The sequence below is a fragment of the Gigantopelta aegis genome, chromosome 8, assembly GCF_016097555.1.
Source record: "Gigantopelta aegis isolate Gae_Host chromosome 8, Gae_host_genome, whole genome shotgun sequence".
Classification (NCBI taxonomy): domain Eukaryota; kingdom Metazoa; phylum Mollusca; class Gastropoda; order Neomphalida; family Peltospiridae; genus Gigantopelta; species Gigantopelta aegis.
Window position 1 is genome coordinate 66,451,379 of NC_054706.1, and position 17,512 is coordinate 66,468,890.

Below are 17,512 nucleotides of genomic sequence, written 5' to 3' on the forward strand. Positions count from 1 at the left end.
ATTATGTGTATTCCAAATATGCATTTACCCATTGTGTGTATTTTATTATTTTTTATTTCATAACAGGAACACCAAGCCTGGCTGAACCAGAAACTATTTACAGTGTCATCAATACTGTAAAAGAAATGGTTAAATTTTCAAATCAGGGGGAAGTAACCCTTGAAGTCAACCCAACAATACTAGAAAAGGCGCATCTAAGGTAGCTTGCTATAAAGTGATACAGTGTGAAAGTTATTAAAATTGACAGAAATATTATATGAATAAAATTAATAATAAAATTATTGTTTAATGTTCTTTTATATCTTTAGCTGTACAACCTATTTAATAAATCCTTGTGAATCTTTAAACAGGTTTATTGGTCCCTTACCAGTCCAACCGGAGGGGACTATAGGTTACATCTTGTCCTTCTATCTGTCTGTCCGTCTGTCCGTCCATTAGTGTGTCTGTCTGTCCATCCACCTGTCTGTCCAACATATAGTTTTTTGGATGTTTTTTTTTGTTAGAAAGCTTCAAGATATTGATCTGAAATTTTGTGTATAGCTTTATCATGTACTGTTACATATCTATTTTGACTTTCATGGTGATTTGCCCATTTGTGCCCCTCTTTTCACAGAAATATGTCTCTTGAATTTAGGAGATACAAAAAATTGTTGGGTTCAGTAGGGGACATGTATTGCTTTAGCAGTACTCTATGAATACTTGTTAACAGTTAAAATGACAGACCCTAGTTTGTAAATACTAGGACATATTTTCCACTATTAGGGCCATTTTTGATTATTTAAATTAGAAGTTACTTACATTTTATGATTTAGATCATCTATTTCTGTATATCCAAAGTGTTTCTAGCCATCTTGGTTTTCAGAGACATTTTTGATTATCTAAATTAGAAGTTACTTACATTTTATTATTTAGATTATCCATTTCTGTATATCCAAAGTGTTTCTAGTCATCTTGGTCATAATACCCCAAAATACATTTTTCATAATTCTAAAAATGCACATACCTCTGAGAAGTAACGGTTATTGAGCCATACTCTAGTCTATTTTTAGACTGTATTTCCCTGTTTAAACTTCTCAGACTTCAGTTTCACTTTATTCAAATGTGTAACTTACAGGTTTGTAAATTAACCAAACTTAGTGTCCATTTTCATGGACTGAAACTAGAGTATGTGCTTTAAATATCTTTAAAAAGAATTCAGTGATACATAGGACTTCTGATAATAGAACATTTAAACTTTTTTTTGCTTCAACTTTTCTTATTTTAATAAGTCTTAATGCAAATTCCCAATTGCTGCACATTATTGTTATTATTACTTTTTAATCCATTAACTTGAACTTCAGCTCGTAGTTTCTTTGTTTGGTTGTTTTTTTCTGCTTTTATTGTCTGACAAATGTATTACAAGTTTCACCAAATAAATATAATCTGAGTCACACTTTAAATTGAGCAACTGTTTTGTTTGTAACTCTAGGGACTTCAAGAGTGCTGGTATCAACAGAGTATCGGTTGGGGTTCAGGTAATAACGGTTTTGTTTGTAACTCTAGGAACTTCAAGAGTGCTGGTATCAACAGAGTATCGGTTGGGGTTCAGGTAATAACGGTTTTGTTTGTAACTCTAGGAACTTCAAGAGTGCTGGTATCAACAGAGTATCGGTTGGGGTTCAGGTAATAACTGTTTTGTTTGTAACTCTAGGGACTTCAAGAGTGCTGGTATCAACAGAGTATCTGTTGGGGTTCAGGTAATAACGGTTTTGTTTGTAACTCTAGGAACTTCAAGAGTGCTGGTATCAACAGAGTATCGGTTGGGGTTCAGGTAATAACGGTTTGTCCTTTAGTGGTGCTTGTGGTATGGGAAATGTATAATAACTACTGAGTTTAGATACACATGTAGAATATTTGCCAATATTCTTTTGTAAATGTTTTTTAAAATATTGAATACCATTGGTGTAAACCCACTACATTGACTTCTCTCTCACTAACCACTAACCATTAACCTGAATAGACAGTCCAGATAGCTGATGAAATGTGTGGCCAGGACAGTGTGCTTTAACCTTAATTGTATATAACCACAGAAATACTGCCCAGATAGGTGAGGTGTATTCCCAGGACAGCGTGCCTGAAATTTAATTGTGTATAAGCACAGAAGTAAATTGAAATAAATGTTTTATTTATTTAACGATGCACTCAACACATTGTATTTACGGTTATTTGGCATCAGACATGGTTAAGGCCCACACAGATATTGAGAGAGGAAACCTGCTGTCGCCACTTCATGGGCTACTCTTTTCAATTAGCAGCAAGGGATCTTTTATATGCACCATCCCACAGACAGGATAGTACATACCACAGCCTTTGTTACACCAGTTGTGGAGCACTGGCTGGAATGAGAAATAGCCCAATGGGACCACCAGTGGGGCTCGACCATGCATCAAGCGAACGCTTTACCACAGGGCAACGTCCCACCCCAGAAGTAAATTGAAATGAAATGGGAACCGTATAGTGGCCTCTAATAGCACTAGATGGGCTGTACCCTAAGTGAAGCCATTCTCTGATTTGTTCCATCCATTGCCCCACGACTGATATATCAAAAGCTGTGGTATATACTGTAACCCAGTGCTATATACTGTAACCCAGTGCTATATACTGTAACCCAGTGCTATATACTGTAACCCAGTGCTATATACTGTAACCCAGTGCTATATACTGTAACCCAGTGGTAAAGCTATTGCTTGATGCTTGGTCAGTCTAGGGCTATTTCTCATTCTAGCCAGTGCACCACAACTGTATATCAAATACAGTGGTATGTGCTATCTTGTGGAGGATGGTGAATATGAAAAATTGCTTGTTACTAATGGACAAATTTTACGTGTTTTCTCTCTAATACTATATGTCAAAATTATCAAATGGTTGACATCCAGTAGCCGATGATTAAGAAATCAATGTGCTCCAGTGGTGTGGTTAAACAAAACAAACTTTAATTTTACTGTGGAAAGTGAATGTAAAAGATTCCTTGCTGCTGATAAAAAAAATGTAGCAGGTTTCCTCTCTAAGACTGTATGTCAGAATTACCAAATGTTTGAGATCCAATAGATAATGACTGATGGATCAGTGTTCTCTAGTGATGTCGTTAAACAAAGCAAATGTTAACTTTGTTTCTTTCAGACACTGGATAGTAATGCACTGGCTGTCCTAGGCAGAGACCATACAGTTAAGTCAGCTTTAGAGTAAGCAATATTTATTTATTTATTTATTTATAAAAACCTGTAAAAAAAAATTAATTTTTATAGGCTAATTGAAGAAATTACCATAATATTGTTATAGAATGAAGTCACATATAAATAACTGATTAGATCTTTAAAAATGTGTTTCCGAAAACAATTTAAGTCAGGTAAGTCAGCTTTTTTTACTTTTTATTATTATTTCTTTTACTACCTTCACTTCTAAATACAATGTTATATATGTATTCCTTTCCCTTACATATTAATAATAAATAAAACAAATACATAAAAAAAAAAGGGTTAGTCCTTTTTTCAAGGTAGGGTCAGGTTCCTGGAAACACAGCGTAACGTAATCAAGTACCTTAAATTGTCATTCAGCTTGGTTATCTTCTGAAGTTTACAACTTTTAATTTCAGAATATGTAGTGGTTCACTATGTACCAGTTTGTGTAAATTTAAAGTTGTGTAACTGACTCATGAATAGACCAATGGTTTACTTAAAATATTGTGACTTATTTTACTTTTAGCTGACTGAATGTAAAGTTGTGTAACCGACATGTAAATGGAACAACAGTTCAAATGAAATATTGTGGCTTGTGACTTGTTTTACTTGACGATGTGTGAATCTAAAGTTGTGTGACAGACACATGAACAAAACAACAGTTAGAATGAAATATTGTGGCTTGTGACTTGTTTTTCTTGAAGATGTGTGAATCTAAAGTTGTGTAATTGACACGTGAACGAAATAACAGTTCAAATGAAATATTGTGGTTTGTGACTTGTTTTACTTGTAGCTGTGTGAATTTAAAGTTGTGTAACCGACATGTGAATGGAACAAAAGTTAAAATGAAATATTGTATATTGTGACTTGTTTTTCTTGAAGATGTGTGAATCTAAAGTTGTGTAATTGACACGTGAACGAAATAACAGTTCAAATGAAATATTGTGGTTTGTGACTTGTTTTACTTGTAGCTGTGTGAATTTAAAGTTGTGTAACCGACATGTGAATGGAACAAAAGTTAAAATGAAATATTGTATATTGTGACTTGTTTTTCTTGAAGATGTGTGAATCTAAAGTTGTGTAATTGACACGTGAACGAAATAACAGTTCAAATGAAATATTGTGGTTTGTGACTTGTTTTACTTGTAGCTGTGTGAATTTAAAGTTGTGTAACCGACATGTGAATGGAACAAAAGTTAAAATGAAATATTGTGGCTTGTGACTTGTTTTACTTGAAGATGTGTGAATTTAAAGTTGTGTAATCGACATGTGAATGGAACAAAAGTTAAAATGAAATATTGTGGTTTGTGACTTGTTTTACTTGAAGATGTGTGAATTTAAAGTTGTGTAACCGACATGTGAATGGAACAAAAGTTAAAATGAAATATTGTATATTGTGACTTGTTTTACTTGAAGATGTGTGAATTTAAAGTTGTGTAACCGACATGTGAATGGAACAAAAGTTAAAATGAAATATTGTGGTTTGTGACTTGTTTTACTTGAAGATGTGTGAATTTAAAGTTGTGTAACCGACATGTGAATGGAACAAAAGTTAAAATGAAATATTGTGGTTTGTGACTTGTTTTACTTGAAGATGTGTGAATTTAAAGTTGTGTAACCGACATGTGAATGGAACAAAAGTTAAAATGAAATATTGTATATTGTGACTTGTTTTACTTGAAGATGTGTGAATCTAAAGTTGTGTAATTGACACGTGAACGAAATAACAGTTCAAATGAAATATTGTGGTTTGTGACTTGTTTTACTTGAAGATGTGTGAATTTAAAGTTGTGTAACCGACATGTGAATGGAACAAAAGTTAAAATGAAATATTGTGGTTTGTGACTTGTTTTACTTGAAGATGTGTGAATTTAAAGTTGTGTAACCGACATGTGAATGGAACAAAAGTTAAAAATGAAATATTGTATATTGTGACTTGTTTTTCTTGAAGATGTGTGAATCTAAAGTTGTGTAATTGACACGTGAACGAAATAACAGTTCAAATGAAATATTGTGGTTTGTGACTTGTTTTACTTGTAGATGTGTGAATTTAAAGTTGTGTAACCGACATGTGAATGGAACAAAAGTTAAAATGAAATATTGTATATTGTGACTTGTTTTACTTGTAGATGTGTGAATTTAAAGTTGTGTAACCGACATGTGAATGGAACAAAAGTTAAAATGAAATATTGTATATTGTGACTTGTTTTACTTGTAGATGTGTGAATTTAAAGTTGTGTAACCGACATGTGAATGGAACAAAAGTTAAAATGAAATATTGTATATTGTGACTTGTTTTACTTGTAGATGTGTGAATTTAAAGTTGTGTAACCGACATGTGAATGGAACAAAAGTTAAAATGAAATATTGTGGCTTGTGACTTGTTTTACTTGAAGATGTGTGAATTTAAAGTTGTGTAATCGACATGTGAATGGAACAACAGTCCAAATGAAATATTGTGGCTTGTTTTACTTGTAGATGTGTACATGATGCTCGAGTTCTGTTCCCCGGCAGTGTGTCTGTTGACTTGATCTTTGGGTTTCCCGGTCACAGCCTGTCAGCCTGGAAGAGGGAACTGCAGCAGCTACTGCAGATCTGTGACAAACACATCTCTCTCTACCAGCTCACTCTGGAGAGGGGAACTCAACTCTTCAAGATGATCGAAAAAGGATTAACGGTCAGTGCTAGATCATATTTCACTACAGTATGTAGGGGCCAGCCTAGCTTTTGCCCGAATTAAACAAAAATGCCAGAATCTGGATAATAACATTTATTCATATTAGTATTACTGCTAAACAGCTAGGTAGAGTTGCAAATGAATCAGTACACATTTTTACACAAATTACTACTCATTTTGACGGGTGAAAAGGTCTCCAGTTAGCACATTTTGCACGAATATCTATATAATTTTTGCACGAATATCTATATAATTTTTGCCCAAATTTGAGGTTTTGCTAACACTAGGGAGCAGTGTACACTGATGGTTTGTCACATTTTGGTGGAATGCAATTATCTTAAGTTGATGAGAAAATATATATCTGGTAGAGGAAATGTGGTGAATAATTTTAATTCCAGCCTGAACTTATTTTAAAATATTTATGAGATACTGAATTTTTGTAAATTGTGTGTATAAATGTGGTGTTTGTATTTTTACACAGCTCTTAACACTGGTTTAATTTAACTTTAGAATTTCCATTTTCATTGTGATCATTGATTTATTCATATACTTACACTTGTTTGACACACAATAACCGTGTATTTTTTTTGTGCTGAAATATTGTTAAACATTCATTCATTAATTCGTTTTTTACTGTATGTCTACTAAGTAAATGGTAAATCCATTTCTTTAAACGCTAATTTACATTAGATAGATAGTATTAAAAATAAAGTCTTAGTTCACCTTTATGTAAAGGCCCAAAATGATGTTTGTTATATACAACTACCTTTTGTGTTTCTATTTAATAGAAACTTCCACCTGAAGATGAAATTGTCGATATGTACAAAACTGCGGTACAGGTACACATCTTTGAGAATTAATTTGTACATAAAGATTTCTGTTGTTATTAATTAATGATGAAAAAAAAAGGTACTAGTATATGCTTTATCATCATTTACTTTTTAAGAAACTCTCTGCTTTTATGGTAAATCAAGCCTTCCTGTAATATAAATATTGGCTGTAAACAGTAATTAAAAGATGTCAACTTTGTTTGCTTAAAGTACATACTCTAATTAATTTGTGGAGGTCATAAGTCAAGGCTGTAGGTTGCCATTAGAAAAAGTTATAAATATACTTTAGTCAATATATCCTAAAGTTGAATCTAACAATTGTTTTCATTGTTCTTGCAGTTAAAGAAAATTTAGTATAAATTTTTTTCAGGTTCTCAAAGAAAATGGATTCGAAAGATATGAAGTTTCAAATTTTGCCAAAGAGGTACGTGTCATACATGATTCTTTAAAAAAAAAAAAAAATTCTCAAATGAAAAACATCATTTTCAAAATGATAAAAATGTCCTTTAACATTACTAAATTATAATGTATACATATTTTTCCCATCCCTAGCCATGCAAGACAGACTTATTCCATGACATCAGCCCATGACATCAGCCCATGCGGTATAAATCTGTCTTGCATGGGTTATGATGTCATGACTTTAACATGGGGAGTATTATGGCGTTGGTAATATATGACATCATATCAATGCGAGTTGGTTAGTTTTAGATTGATATTTTGTTATTAAAACCTTCATTATAAAAGCTGTCTTGTTAATTTGTAGTGTTAAATTATATTTAACACATGAAACAGACGCAGCAAATATGATAGAATAGTTTATTTATGATAAAACGGTCAAATAAAGAAGTTACTTTTTCAGCCATCTTTGTTCGTGTAAAATAATGATTTATTTATCTAATGGATGGGAGAAAAAGACTCCATCATACGTGGTCATGTGGGATAGAAAAAGTACACCCGAGGTGGTGAAAATTTCGACCCAGGGACTCAGCAAGCCAATGTCTCCGGGTCAAAATTTCCACCACCTCAGATGTACTTTTTCTATCCCACATGACCGCATATGATGAAGTCTATTAACCAGCTATAATGTAATAGTTTTACTGGGTTATCCTTTCATATTACGCACCAAAATTATTCCTGAAGAAAAGTCTTCTACTGACTAAACTACTGAGTACTGTATTTCAATTACTATACATCTGTTAATAAAATAAAAACATCTTTGTGTGATATTCAGGTCAGATACAGCACTCACAACCTGGCATACTGGGAAGGAAAGCAGTACATTGGAGTTGGGCCAGGTTTGTAACTTTTCTTTTGAAGCTACTACAAACATTTGGTCAGCCAGAAACACATTGAATTTACCATTAATGTTAGTGCAGGGCGTACATTAAGTCACTACTTTTCTTAATGTGCAGGGTGAGTTGCTTCCCTCTATTTAGCAAATTTAAAATGGCAGGGAAATGTTTTATGTTGTTGTTGGAAGATTTATTTTGTTACGGGTGCAAGTACTTCAATCGGGATTTAGTGAGTACGGTAGATTATACATATATGGTTTGTGTGTCCATTTGTTGCACTATTTTGTTTGAGAAACAGTTGAAACATGATGCCACAAGTTTTGAATAAAATCTATATTAATGGTATATAACAATATCCGGACATAAAAAGAACCACACTTTTTATGTCTCTTCAGACAACCATAATGTATAAGTTATTGGTAGTGATGGGAATCGGTTGGAATTCCATCATCAATCATCACTTGCAATCAGTTTGCACCTATTGATCAACTTTCGATTACATAATTGGTTAGAATTATATGAAAATAAGAAGGATTTGAAAACGAAATTGTTGTGTTCACTGGGATAGATACTACAGGTTGCTAATTTTACCTTTAATAACTATTTAATACACCCTCTTCTCTCTCACTAACCACTAACAACTAACCCACTGTCCTGGATTGACAGCCCAGATTGCTGAGGTGTGTGCCCAAGACAGCGTGCTTCAAGCTTTAATTGGAAATAGCACGAAAATAAGTTGAAATGAATTAATGATAAAATATCCAGCACATTTTTTCCATCTACAGGTGCTCATGGTAGATTTGTAGTGCAGTCCAATGATGGGTCTCTGGAACGACATGCTCGAATACAGACACTCGAGCCCGACAACTGGATGTGGGAGATAGAAAGGTTTAACCATGCTACCAGAAAAATAGTAAAGCAGACCAAAATTGACATGTAATGTTGTTATTTATATACATTTACTTTTGTAAAAGGGTTAGCAGCTTTTTACAGTTGTTAAAATTTTCATGAGTATGCAAACCATTAGCTTGATGATTGTTGTCGCGATCTTGGGTGGTTTCATTTATTAAACAAGGATAGTTCTTTTTTTTTAGACATCTTCCCCTTCCCTCTTCTGACCCATAAGCCCCAGTTCAGAGAGATGCTTTATTGAAACAATGGTGTGTTCTGGAAGCTGAGCACTCATGAACACTTTCACTGGTACAATCATCTTCTCTCATATCACATTCAATTAACATTAGGTGCAAAAACCAGTCTAGCATGTGACCGCAATCACTCGCCCTCCTGAATATACATCAGTTTATGTCTATTTAGCTCAGTCCATTGGTTTCTCACCGGAGGTGCTTGCGTTGCAGGATTGAACCACCTCGGTGGATCCATTAAACTGGTTGGGGTTTTTCTTGTTTCAATCAGTGCACCACAACTGATCAAAAGCCATGTTTCCTGTCTGTTGGAACGTGCACACAAATGGTTCCTTGCAACTAATGGAAAAATGCTGCAGGTTTCCTCTCTAAAACCATATGTCAGAATTACCAAATGTTTGACATCCAATAGCCGATGATTAATTAATCAATGTGCTCTAGTAGTGTCGTTAAAAAACAAAATAATACTAACAGCCAGCAAGATGGCTTACACTTATTTTCGTGGTTATATCCAATTATGGATCAAGCACGCTGTCCCTGGCATACATCTCAGCTATCTGGGCTGTCTGTCCAGGACAGTGGGTTAGTAGTACTGGATTTTAGTTGTTAGTGGTTAGTGAGAAAGAAGAGGGTGTAGTGGCCTTACACCTACGCATTGAGTCGTTAAAACTCGCTCTGGGTGGGAGCCGGTATTGGGCTGCGAACCCAGTACCTACTAGCCTTGTGTCTGATGGCTCAACTACGACACTACCGAGGCCGGTTGGTTTATACTAAGAAGAGTTTGACAAAAAAAAAAAAAGAGTTCACTGAAAATCATTTTGCTACCAAGTGTAATATTTCTTGTAGCCTGGAGGAGCTGCTAGCCTTGGGTATGAGAATCTGCTGGGGAATATCTCACCAACGCTGGAATCAGCGGTGTCCGCAACTCAGTCTGTACGACATATTTAACTCGGATATAGTTTCAACTTACTGCTCAGCCAACCTGCTGAAGCTCGATAACAGGTTTGTATGTTATCCATATGAGATTTAGCATTCATACCTGCACATCATAAACAGCGAAGACTAATAATGTATAGATTTCAAAGATCGGTTAAGACAGAATATGAATGAAATTGGTGACTGTAAAAACTATGAAAAATAAGAAATAACACTATATTTGGTGGTTGTGTGGGGGGTGGTCATTTAAAATGTATCTAGTCTAGACAGAATCTCACAGCTTGTATGCTGTATCTCTGAACCGTAATTGGATATGGGCATATTATAGAGTATCCAACCATCCAATGAATGTAAAAATTAATATCAGAATAAAAATAGCTCAAAGTGTGTTCAAACTTTGGATATTTTTGGTGTAATAACATTCATTTGGGGTTTTTTTGGTGTATTTTTTTCAGAGGTCTGCGAGCCACACCAGAAGGTATGGATGTGTTGGACAGTATTATTCCAGACTTGATTCTTCTCCTACACCAGGCACTAGCAAGATGAACGCAGCAGTTAAACATGGATGTGTTGGACAGTATTATTCCAGACTTGATTCTCCTACACCAGGCACGAGCAAGATGAACGCAGAAGTTAAACATCAATGTGTTGGACAGTATTATTCCAGACTTGATTCTCCTACACCAGGCACGAGCAAGATGAACGCAGAAGTTAAACATGGATGTGTTGTACAGTATTATTCCAGACTTGCTTCTCCTACACCAGGCACTAGCAAGATGAACGCAGCCGTTAAACATCCAGATTAGTGCACTAAAGAGCCAGTGCTAGTGTTGGTGTAAAGTGATCCTTTTGGCAGGAGCTAGTGGGAGTTTCACTATTAGCTCATTGCTGCCGAGACTTCGTGAAAGCCTGAAGACAAAACTTAAGAGTTTTATATGAGTACATATAATCGGGCCATAAGTGACCATTTCCATTACAGATTAAGACCAGATGATTTTAAAACAATGGAATAGGTTATTAAGTACATAGGACACAGCTATCTCATGAAAGATGACTATGAAATATATTTCTATCTTTCATGAACTACCACATAATTATGCTCAAAAACCCCAAGACTGGAGTTGTCTATGGTAATGAGACAATAATTTCAGATTGATATTTTGTGATTAAAATCTGCCTTATAAAACAAACATGGTAAATATGATAAAACCGTCAAATAATTATTTTACTTTTAGAGTACACCTTATGTGGTGGACATTTTCACCACCTTGGTGTACTTTATTATTATTTTTTATCCCACATGGCTATGTATGATGGATTTTTATTATTGAAGTAAAAGTGTAGAATACTAGAGCATATTGTTTAATCCTTTTCTTCAAAACTGGTTATCCTCAGTCATATCAACATATACTCTTGAAAAAAAGGTAGGGGAATTTAAAATTCAAATGTCATTACCAATGATGGGAACAGAGATCAGCTTTCAAACATGACTGCCTAGGAAAGAATGTTCATGGCTGCACAACCTAACACCCGGACAGCCGAAAATGCACATACAAAACACAGTAGCCCCTTACATGTGGGTAGAGAGTCATTTACAATTATGCCACTTCACAGAGTGGTTGAAAAATCTGTTTGAGTGATTACTACTGTTAATTTTGCTGAATCTCATGATTCTCTGAGTTAGTGATGCAGTGTCTATGACTTGAAGAACACCGTAGGGCTATTGGCATGCTTCAAACTGGTATAATTTAAAGCTGGGCGATATTGAAATTTGAGGTTCAGTATTGATATCGGTATTTTTGGGTGATTTACCTCGATATCGGTATGGTATTCGGTATTGACACAATACCGATATCAAGCACCATTTTCGGTATACTCTGCTTTAAATGCATGCCTGTGTTATGGTTCAACCGCTAATTTCATCTAAATACAATTAAATTCCATACACAAGGCTTTCATCCGATTTATACCTACCCATTTTACGTTCATTAGATATATTATTTGTGCTTTCCGGGAAATATTTTTCAATACCGAAATTTCAGTATTTGGAAATTTGCTAGTAAATTGGTATTAACATAATACCGACAGCCCAGCTCTAGTAGAATTCAGTGTAGCCAATATATTCAATATTTCGCCATCTATGATCTGCAGACTATGGAATAGATACCAGCAGACCCAATATGTTGGTGATCGACCCTGTTTAGGTCATCCCAGGTCAATCACACGAGTCCAGGATCGATTCATCAGAACCCAGGTTCGACGAAATCGAGCTCAAACACTCAAACCGAGTGACAGTTCAGAGGATTAGAAATTGTCTACATGTAGCTCATTTGCACCCCACTATCAGCAATTGTTAGTTTTATTAGCAGAAGATGGTGCCAGGTGCACGCAAGTAAAGTTTGAACTTGTGGAGGACAATGAGACAGAATCTTGTCAACAATTCAGAAAAGAGTAGGACTCCAAGGACATAAAATCTGAATGCAAAAATTAACATCATAATCGGGTTGTATCTCCGTACAATGCAGAATCAAATGGGCATTTGGCAGAATAGTGATTGGAAGGAAGGAAATGTTTTATTTAACAATGCACTGAACACATTTTATTTATGGTTATATGGCGTCAGACATATGGTTATGGACCACATAGATATTGAGAGAGGAAACCCACTGTTGCCAATTCATGGGCTCTTTTTGATTAGCAAAAAGGGATCTTTTATGTGCACCATCCCACAGACCAGGTAGTACATACCATGGCTGTTGATATACCAGTCATGGTGCACTGGCTGAAATGAGAAATAGCCCATTTGCCCACCGACGGGGATTGATCCCAGACCGACGGCACATCGAGCGGGTGCTTTACCACTGGGCTACATCCTACCTCGAAATAGTGATCGATTCCATGAATCTATCCAGTGCCTCATCTATAGAACAGTCATTCCTGATGGAATTCTTTACTGGATTTCATCCCTCTTGCATTGCCACAGAGAACTGCGACTTCCAGATTAGTTCACGAACTCAAAACTAGCACCAGACAAAGGGTGGTATAAAAATTGCGATAACTAGCACTGGACAGAGCAGAGGGTGGTAATAGAAACTGCGATAACTAGCACTGGACAGAGCTACAGGTGGTAATAGAAACTGCGATAACTAGCATCAGACAGAGCCAAGGGTGGTAATAGAAACTGCGATAACTAGCACAGAACAGAGCTAAGGGTGGTAACAGAAACTGCGATAACTAGCATCAGACAGAGCAAAGGGTGGTAATAGAAATTGTGATAACTAGCGCTGGACAGAGCAAAGGGTGATAATAGAAATTGCGATATCTAGCACTGGACAGAGCAAAGAGTGGTAATAGAAATTGTGATAACTATCACTGGACAGAGCAAAGGGTGATAGAAACTGTGATCAAATTCTAAATTTACAGTGATGCAGCTACTTGGAGAAAAAAATGTCTGTGTTAATAAACACTTGTGTAAATAAAACAGCAATTCAGTGCAATGTACAAAATGTTTTAATTCTTTTTCATAAATCTATTTTCACATTAGTATGACAGTAACAGATTACAAACACACAGCACAACAGTGCACAAATAACAGTTAAAGTGTACAGTGCATGTAATGTATGCAAATTTGTTTTATATCAGGTATTGAAACCGAGACACAAGTCTGTATTCGTGTACTTGTAAATAAAAGATGATAACTGATAAATGATAAAATGTAGGTTTTTGGTTCGTTAAACCTGGTATAATGAGCACAGAGAATTTTTGTGATCCCATTATCTAGTATTCTTTACAAAATCTCACATGCCTGGGTTTGGTCTGACATGCACAAAAACTACCAAGGCCCCAGACACCCATTTTCTATAGTTTGATACCCATGCATTGCCCACATGTACACTCTACAACACTAACTTTAAATTTCTGTAACACTTAATATATATTAATTGGCTTTTTGTTTCACAAAAATTAGTATTAGTTTAGTCACAAAGGAAAGTAATAAAAGTAACAATACCATTACAACTAATGACTTGAAAAGTCGCCCTAATACAGTTTATTTGCAGGGGTTGAATGCAAATCTTTACAACATATATTATGTCAAATAACTAACTCCAGGGTCCTACTTCACAACTCTCTCTCAGCTTTACAATATCTCGGTGCCATGCACAAATATTGGCAAGGATTATGTGATGGTGCTTAATTTTGAGAGTTTGATGAATGAATAAAGACTAACCTTTGACTGGTCAACTACAAAAGGCACGACATTCGTTGATATATGGTCTCGTGCCAAAGTAAAACACGGGACAGATGAGGTGCTAATTGAGCTGTGACACTAAACAAGTCTGTGTCTTGACATTTGTTTAGGATTACATCCAAAATATTACAGAGACTTAGGGACCATCCATAATTTTCAACATTTTCACGAGCGTACAAACCATACGCTTTTGACCACCCCCCCTCAAAAGTGTACATCCCCAAATGAAAAATGTTGATAGATATTTTTCATTATAAAAAAAAAAACCGTACGCTGGTCCCTTAACCCGCATACGGTTTGTACGCTCGTGAAAATGTTAAAAATTATGGACGACCCCTTAGACTTCTCACTATTGCTAACAACTTGACTTGAGCCAACTTTCGGGGGGAAAAAAAGAAAAGAAAAAAAAAAAAAAAGCACATCATTTTGTTAGCTATGTTAGTGCCTGTTAGTCTAATTTTTCACTCAATGCCACTGCTGGCCTCAAGGTATAATCAGTTAGCAAACTAAAAGGAAAAGAAAAGTATGATTTTGAAGCCTTAGTAATTAAATAGCGTAACACCAAATATACTGGAAAGTACTTCTAACAATAACATTATGTAACAAAACAATTTAGTTTGTTTCTAAAAACGAAGTTATGTACACAATTATTATATTTGTTTTGACTTCTTTTTTTTTAAATAGTAGAACAATTATGTTTTCTATAACATGATATCTAATGTTGCCATTGAATCACTTTTTGAAATTTCTGTATTATGATAATTAGCATCTCGACCTAAATATCTTGCATGACAAAACAGAAGTGACATCATATCATCATCGAGCAATGTTTGTGATAGTCTGGAAACATTTTGTGCTACACATTTGGTTAGAGAACTTGTTTATCACATGAAAGCATATTATGTCAGTTTTAAACAATAGTAACATGTTCTCATTTTATCTACTTCAATAAAACTGTAAATAAATGTGTTGAGTATATCATTAAATAAAATGTTTCTTCCTTCCTTCTTCAACTGACAAAACTGAAACTTTATGCCATTCTTCCTGTAGTATGTTTAGTATTTCGTAAAATATACAAAAGAACATCGTATTATTGTGGACTATGGATTATTACGAGTCGACAAGTATAATCCAGCTCTAGATTTACTTTACTATCTGTATACTACTGTGTGACAGTAATAATACACTACACTGATAATACAGCAAATAAAATTACAAAAACCCAAAGAATCTCAGATAGACATTTAATGTGAAAATAGACCATCAAAATATATACAATAAGTGCTAAAAGACTGCCTTGTTAGAATTAGGAAAATAAAACTAACACTGTTAACACCTTGTCATTAATGATCCTGGAAATTCTGTAGAGGGGGTGCTTTATTGTAATTTCTTTCTTTCATTGAATTCAGTTTCCGCACAGTACACTATAAAAGGGGTGGTGCATGCTGGAGGCCACCTTCCACATTCCCCACTCCCACTTCAAATCAAATTGATTTTTTAAATATTGTGCGATACAGAAGCAATTTTAACATGATACATGTCCGAGTCATATTAATCATGCTTTACTGCACCGTCAAATGACAAATGACAAAGATGATCTGTATAAAGTGGTGAATATTGTGACAAAAATGAATATTTAAATGCATAATATTAACCCATTCTGTGTTGTTTTTGTAACACATTTTCATGGATTGATGTACTTTGCTTGAACACCGAGAGTAGGGATGAGTTTTGGAACTAATAAAAAGTCACCAGATTGAAACAGATGTGAACATCAAAAATCAGATTGTAAAAAATGCTCCATTTTGTAAACTGTCAATTGTCTGTACTTGTGAAATGTAAAAACATTTTAAGGACAAAAATGCCCCATTTTGTACACAGTCAATTCTCTCTACTTATTAATGACAAATAATTACAAAAACACATATACGGTATAGATAAAATACTGTAGGTCAACCATCAGTTTCTGCAATGTGCTGGTTGCCCCTTAGGTATTTTCTAGCAAATGCCCAGTCTAACAACAAATTAATAAAATTACAACAAAGTTTTATTTATTTGTCTATTTGTGTAAAGTTGCTATCAACAGTTTTTGCGATCAACAGTTTTTGCTGTCAACAGTTTTGGCTATCAACAGTTTTTATCATCAACAGTTTTTATCATCAACAGTTTTCTTTGAAATAAAACCCCAAACAACACCACCCCAGCATTAGATGTTGTTGTCTAGTTGTAAAGTTTATATATGTTGCTACATCAACAGTTTTTACTATCAACAGTTTTGTTTGAAAAAAAGCCCCACACATAAACCCTAACAACCACCACCCAGCATTTATGTTGTGGTCAAGTTGTAAATGATATTGGGGGCTAGCTATGGTTTTGATGCTAGATGAATTGTGCTTGGTTCACTGAAGTCGCCAAATCGTCCCGTTTGATCGACGGCTCTCACTGCGAAATGGTACTTGTTGCCGTCCTGGAACTGGGTCAAAGTGCAAGCCATGGGAAGAGGCAGTGCCTTCACATCTCCAACCTGGGGAATAAGTCAAACGAAATATCTCAAGATCCGAATATACTAAAAACATTAGCATTTTCAACATCATAGAGGGGTGGGATCTAGTTCATTTGGTAGAGCACTCGCCTGAGGTGTGTCGTCGTATGACTGAATTTCCTTGTTGAACCCATTCTCTGATTGGGTTTATCCTGTCCAAACCAGTATCTCTCAACAAGAACAAGAACAAGTTTATTCAATATTAAGGCCACAGGCCCAAAATACCCCCCAAAAAACCATGATATATATTTTGTCGCATGCAAGTGGTTACAAAACATAATCACGTAGCTGTCTTATCACAGATACCTGATATAAAAACAATGTCTCTCAACAGGTGTACCAAAGACCATGGAATGTGCTGTCGTGTCTATGGGAAAGTGCATATAAAAGATCCTTTACTCCTGATAGAAAAATGTAGCAGGTTTACTCCTAGACTATATTTCAGAATTATTAAATATTTGACATTTTATTGTCAAAGGTTAATAAATATGCTCTAATGGTGTTGTTAAATAAAACACACTTCAACTTTTCAATATAATAACGGCAGGGGAGTTACCATGGTAATTATTTTATACTTAGTGGGTCTTCAGAATTGTTTCTCTCAGTGCACAACTGGTTTAAATAAA

At 35.0% G+C, this 17,512-nt stretch overlaps 2 protein-coding genes across 7 annotated transcripts in view; one reads left to right on the plus strand and one right to left on the minus strand.

The window, feature by feature from the left end:
• The window catches only part of LOC121378409 (radical S-adenosyl methionine domain-containing protein 1, mitochondrial-like), a 17,105-nt gene extending 5,659 nt beyond the window's left edge, over positions 1–11,446 (plus strand). For 2 of the 4 annotated variants that reach the window (XM_041506568.1, XM_041506571.1), the window contains 10 exons: positions 67–199; positions 1,469–1,514; positions 3,160–3,221; positions 5,694–5,892; positions 6,681–6,731; positions 7,093–7,146; positions 7,957–8,020; positions 8,803–8,953; positions 10,006–10,161; positions 10,551–11,446. In XM_041506568.1, coding sequence (XP_041362502.1) covers positions 67–199; positions 1,469–1,514; positions 3,160–3,221; positions 5,694–5,892; positions 6,681–6,731; positions 7,093–7,146; positions 7,957–8,020; positions 8,803–8,953; positions 10,006–10,161; positions 10,551–10,641 — 1,007 coding nt within the window. In that variant the 3' untranslated portion in view covers positions 10,642–11,446. The remainder of the gene's footprint in view (positions 1–66; positions 200–1,468; positions 1,515–3,159; positions 3,222–5,693; positions 5,893–6,680; positions 6,732–7,092; positions 7,147–7,956; positions 8,021–8,802; positions 8,954–10,005; positions 10,162–10,550) is intronic. The other 2 variants (XM_041506569.1, XM_041506570.1) reach the window with 2 other exon arrangements.
• Positions 11,447–13,589: 2,143 nt separating this feature from the next.
• Positions 13,590–17,512, minus strand: part of LOC121378205 (dentin sialophosphoprotein-like) — a 31,972-nt gene continuing 28,049 nt past the window's right edge. For all 3 annotated transcript variants that reach the window (XM_041506284.1, XM_041506283.1, XM_041506286.1), the window contains one exon: positions 13,590–16,868. In XM_041506284.1, the coding sequence (XP_041362218.1) occupies positions 16,710–16,868 (159 nt within the window). In that variant the 3' untranslated portion in view covers positions 13,590–16,709. The remainder of the gene's footprint in view (positions 16,869–17,512) is intronic.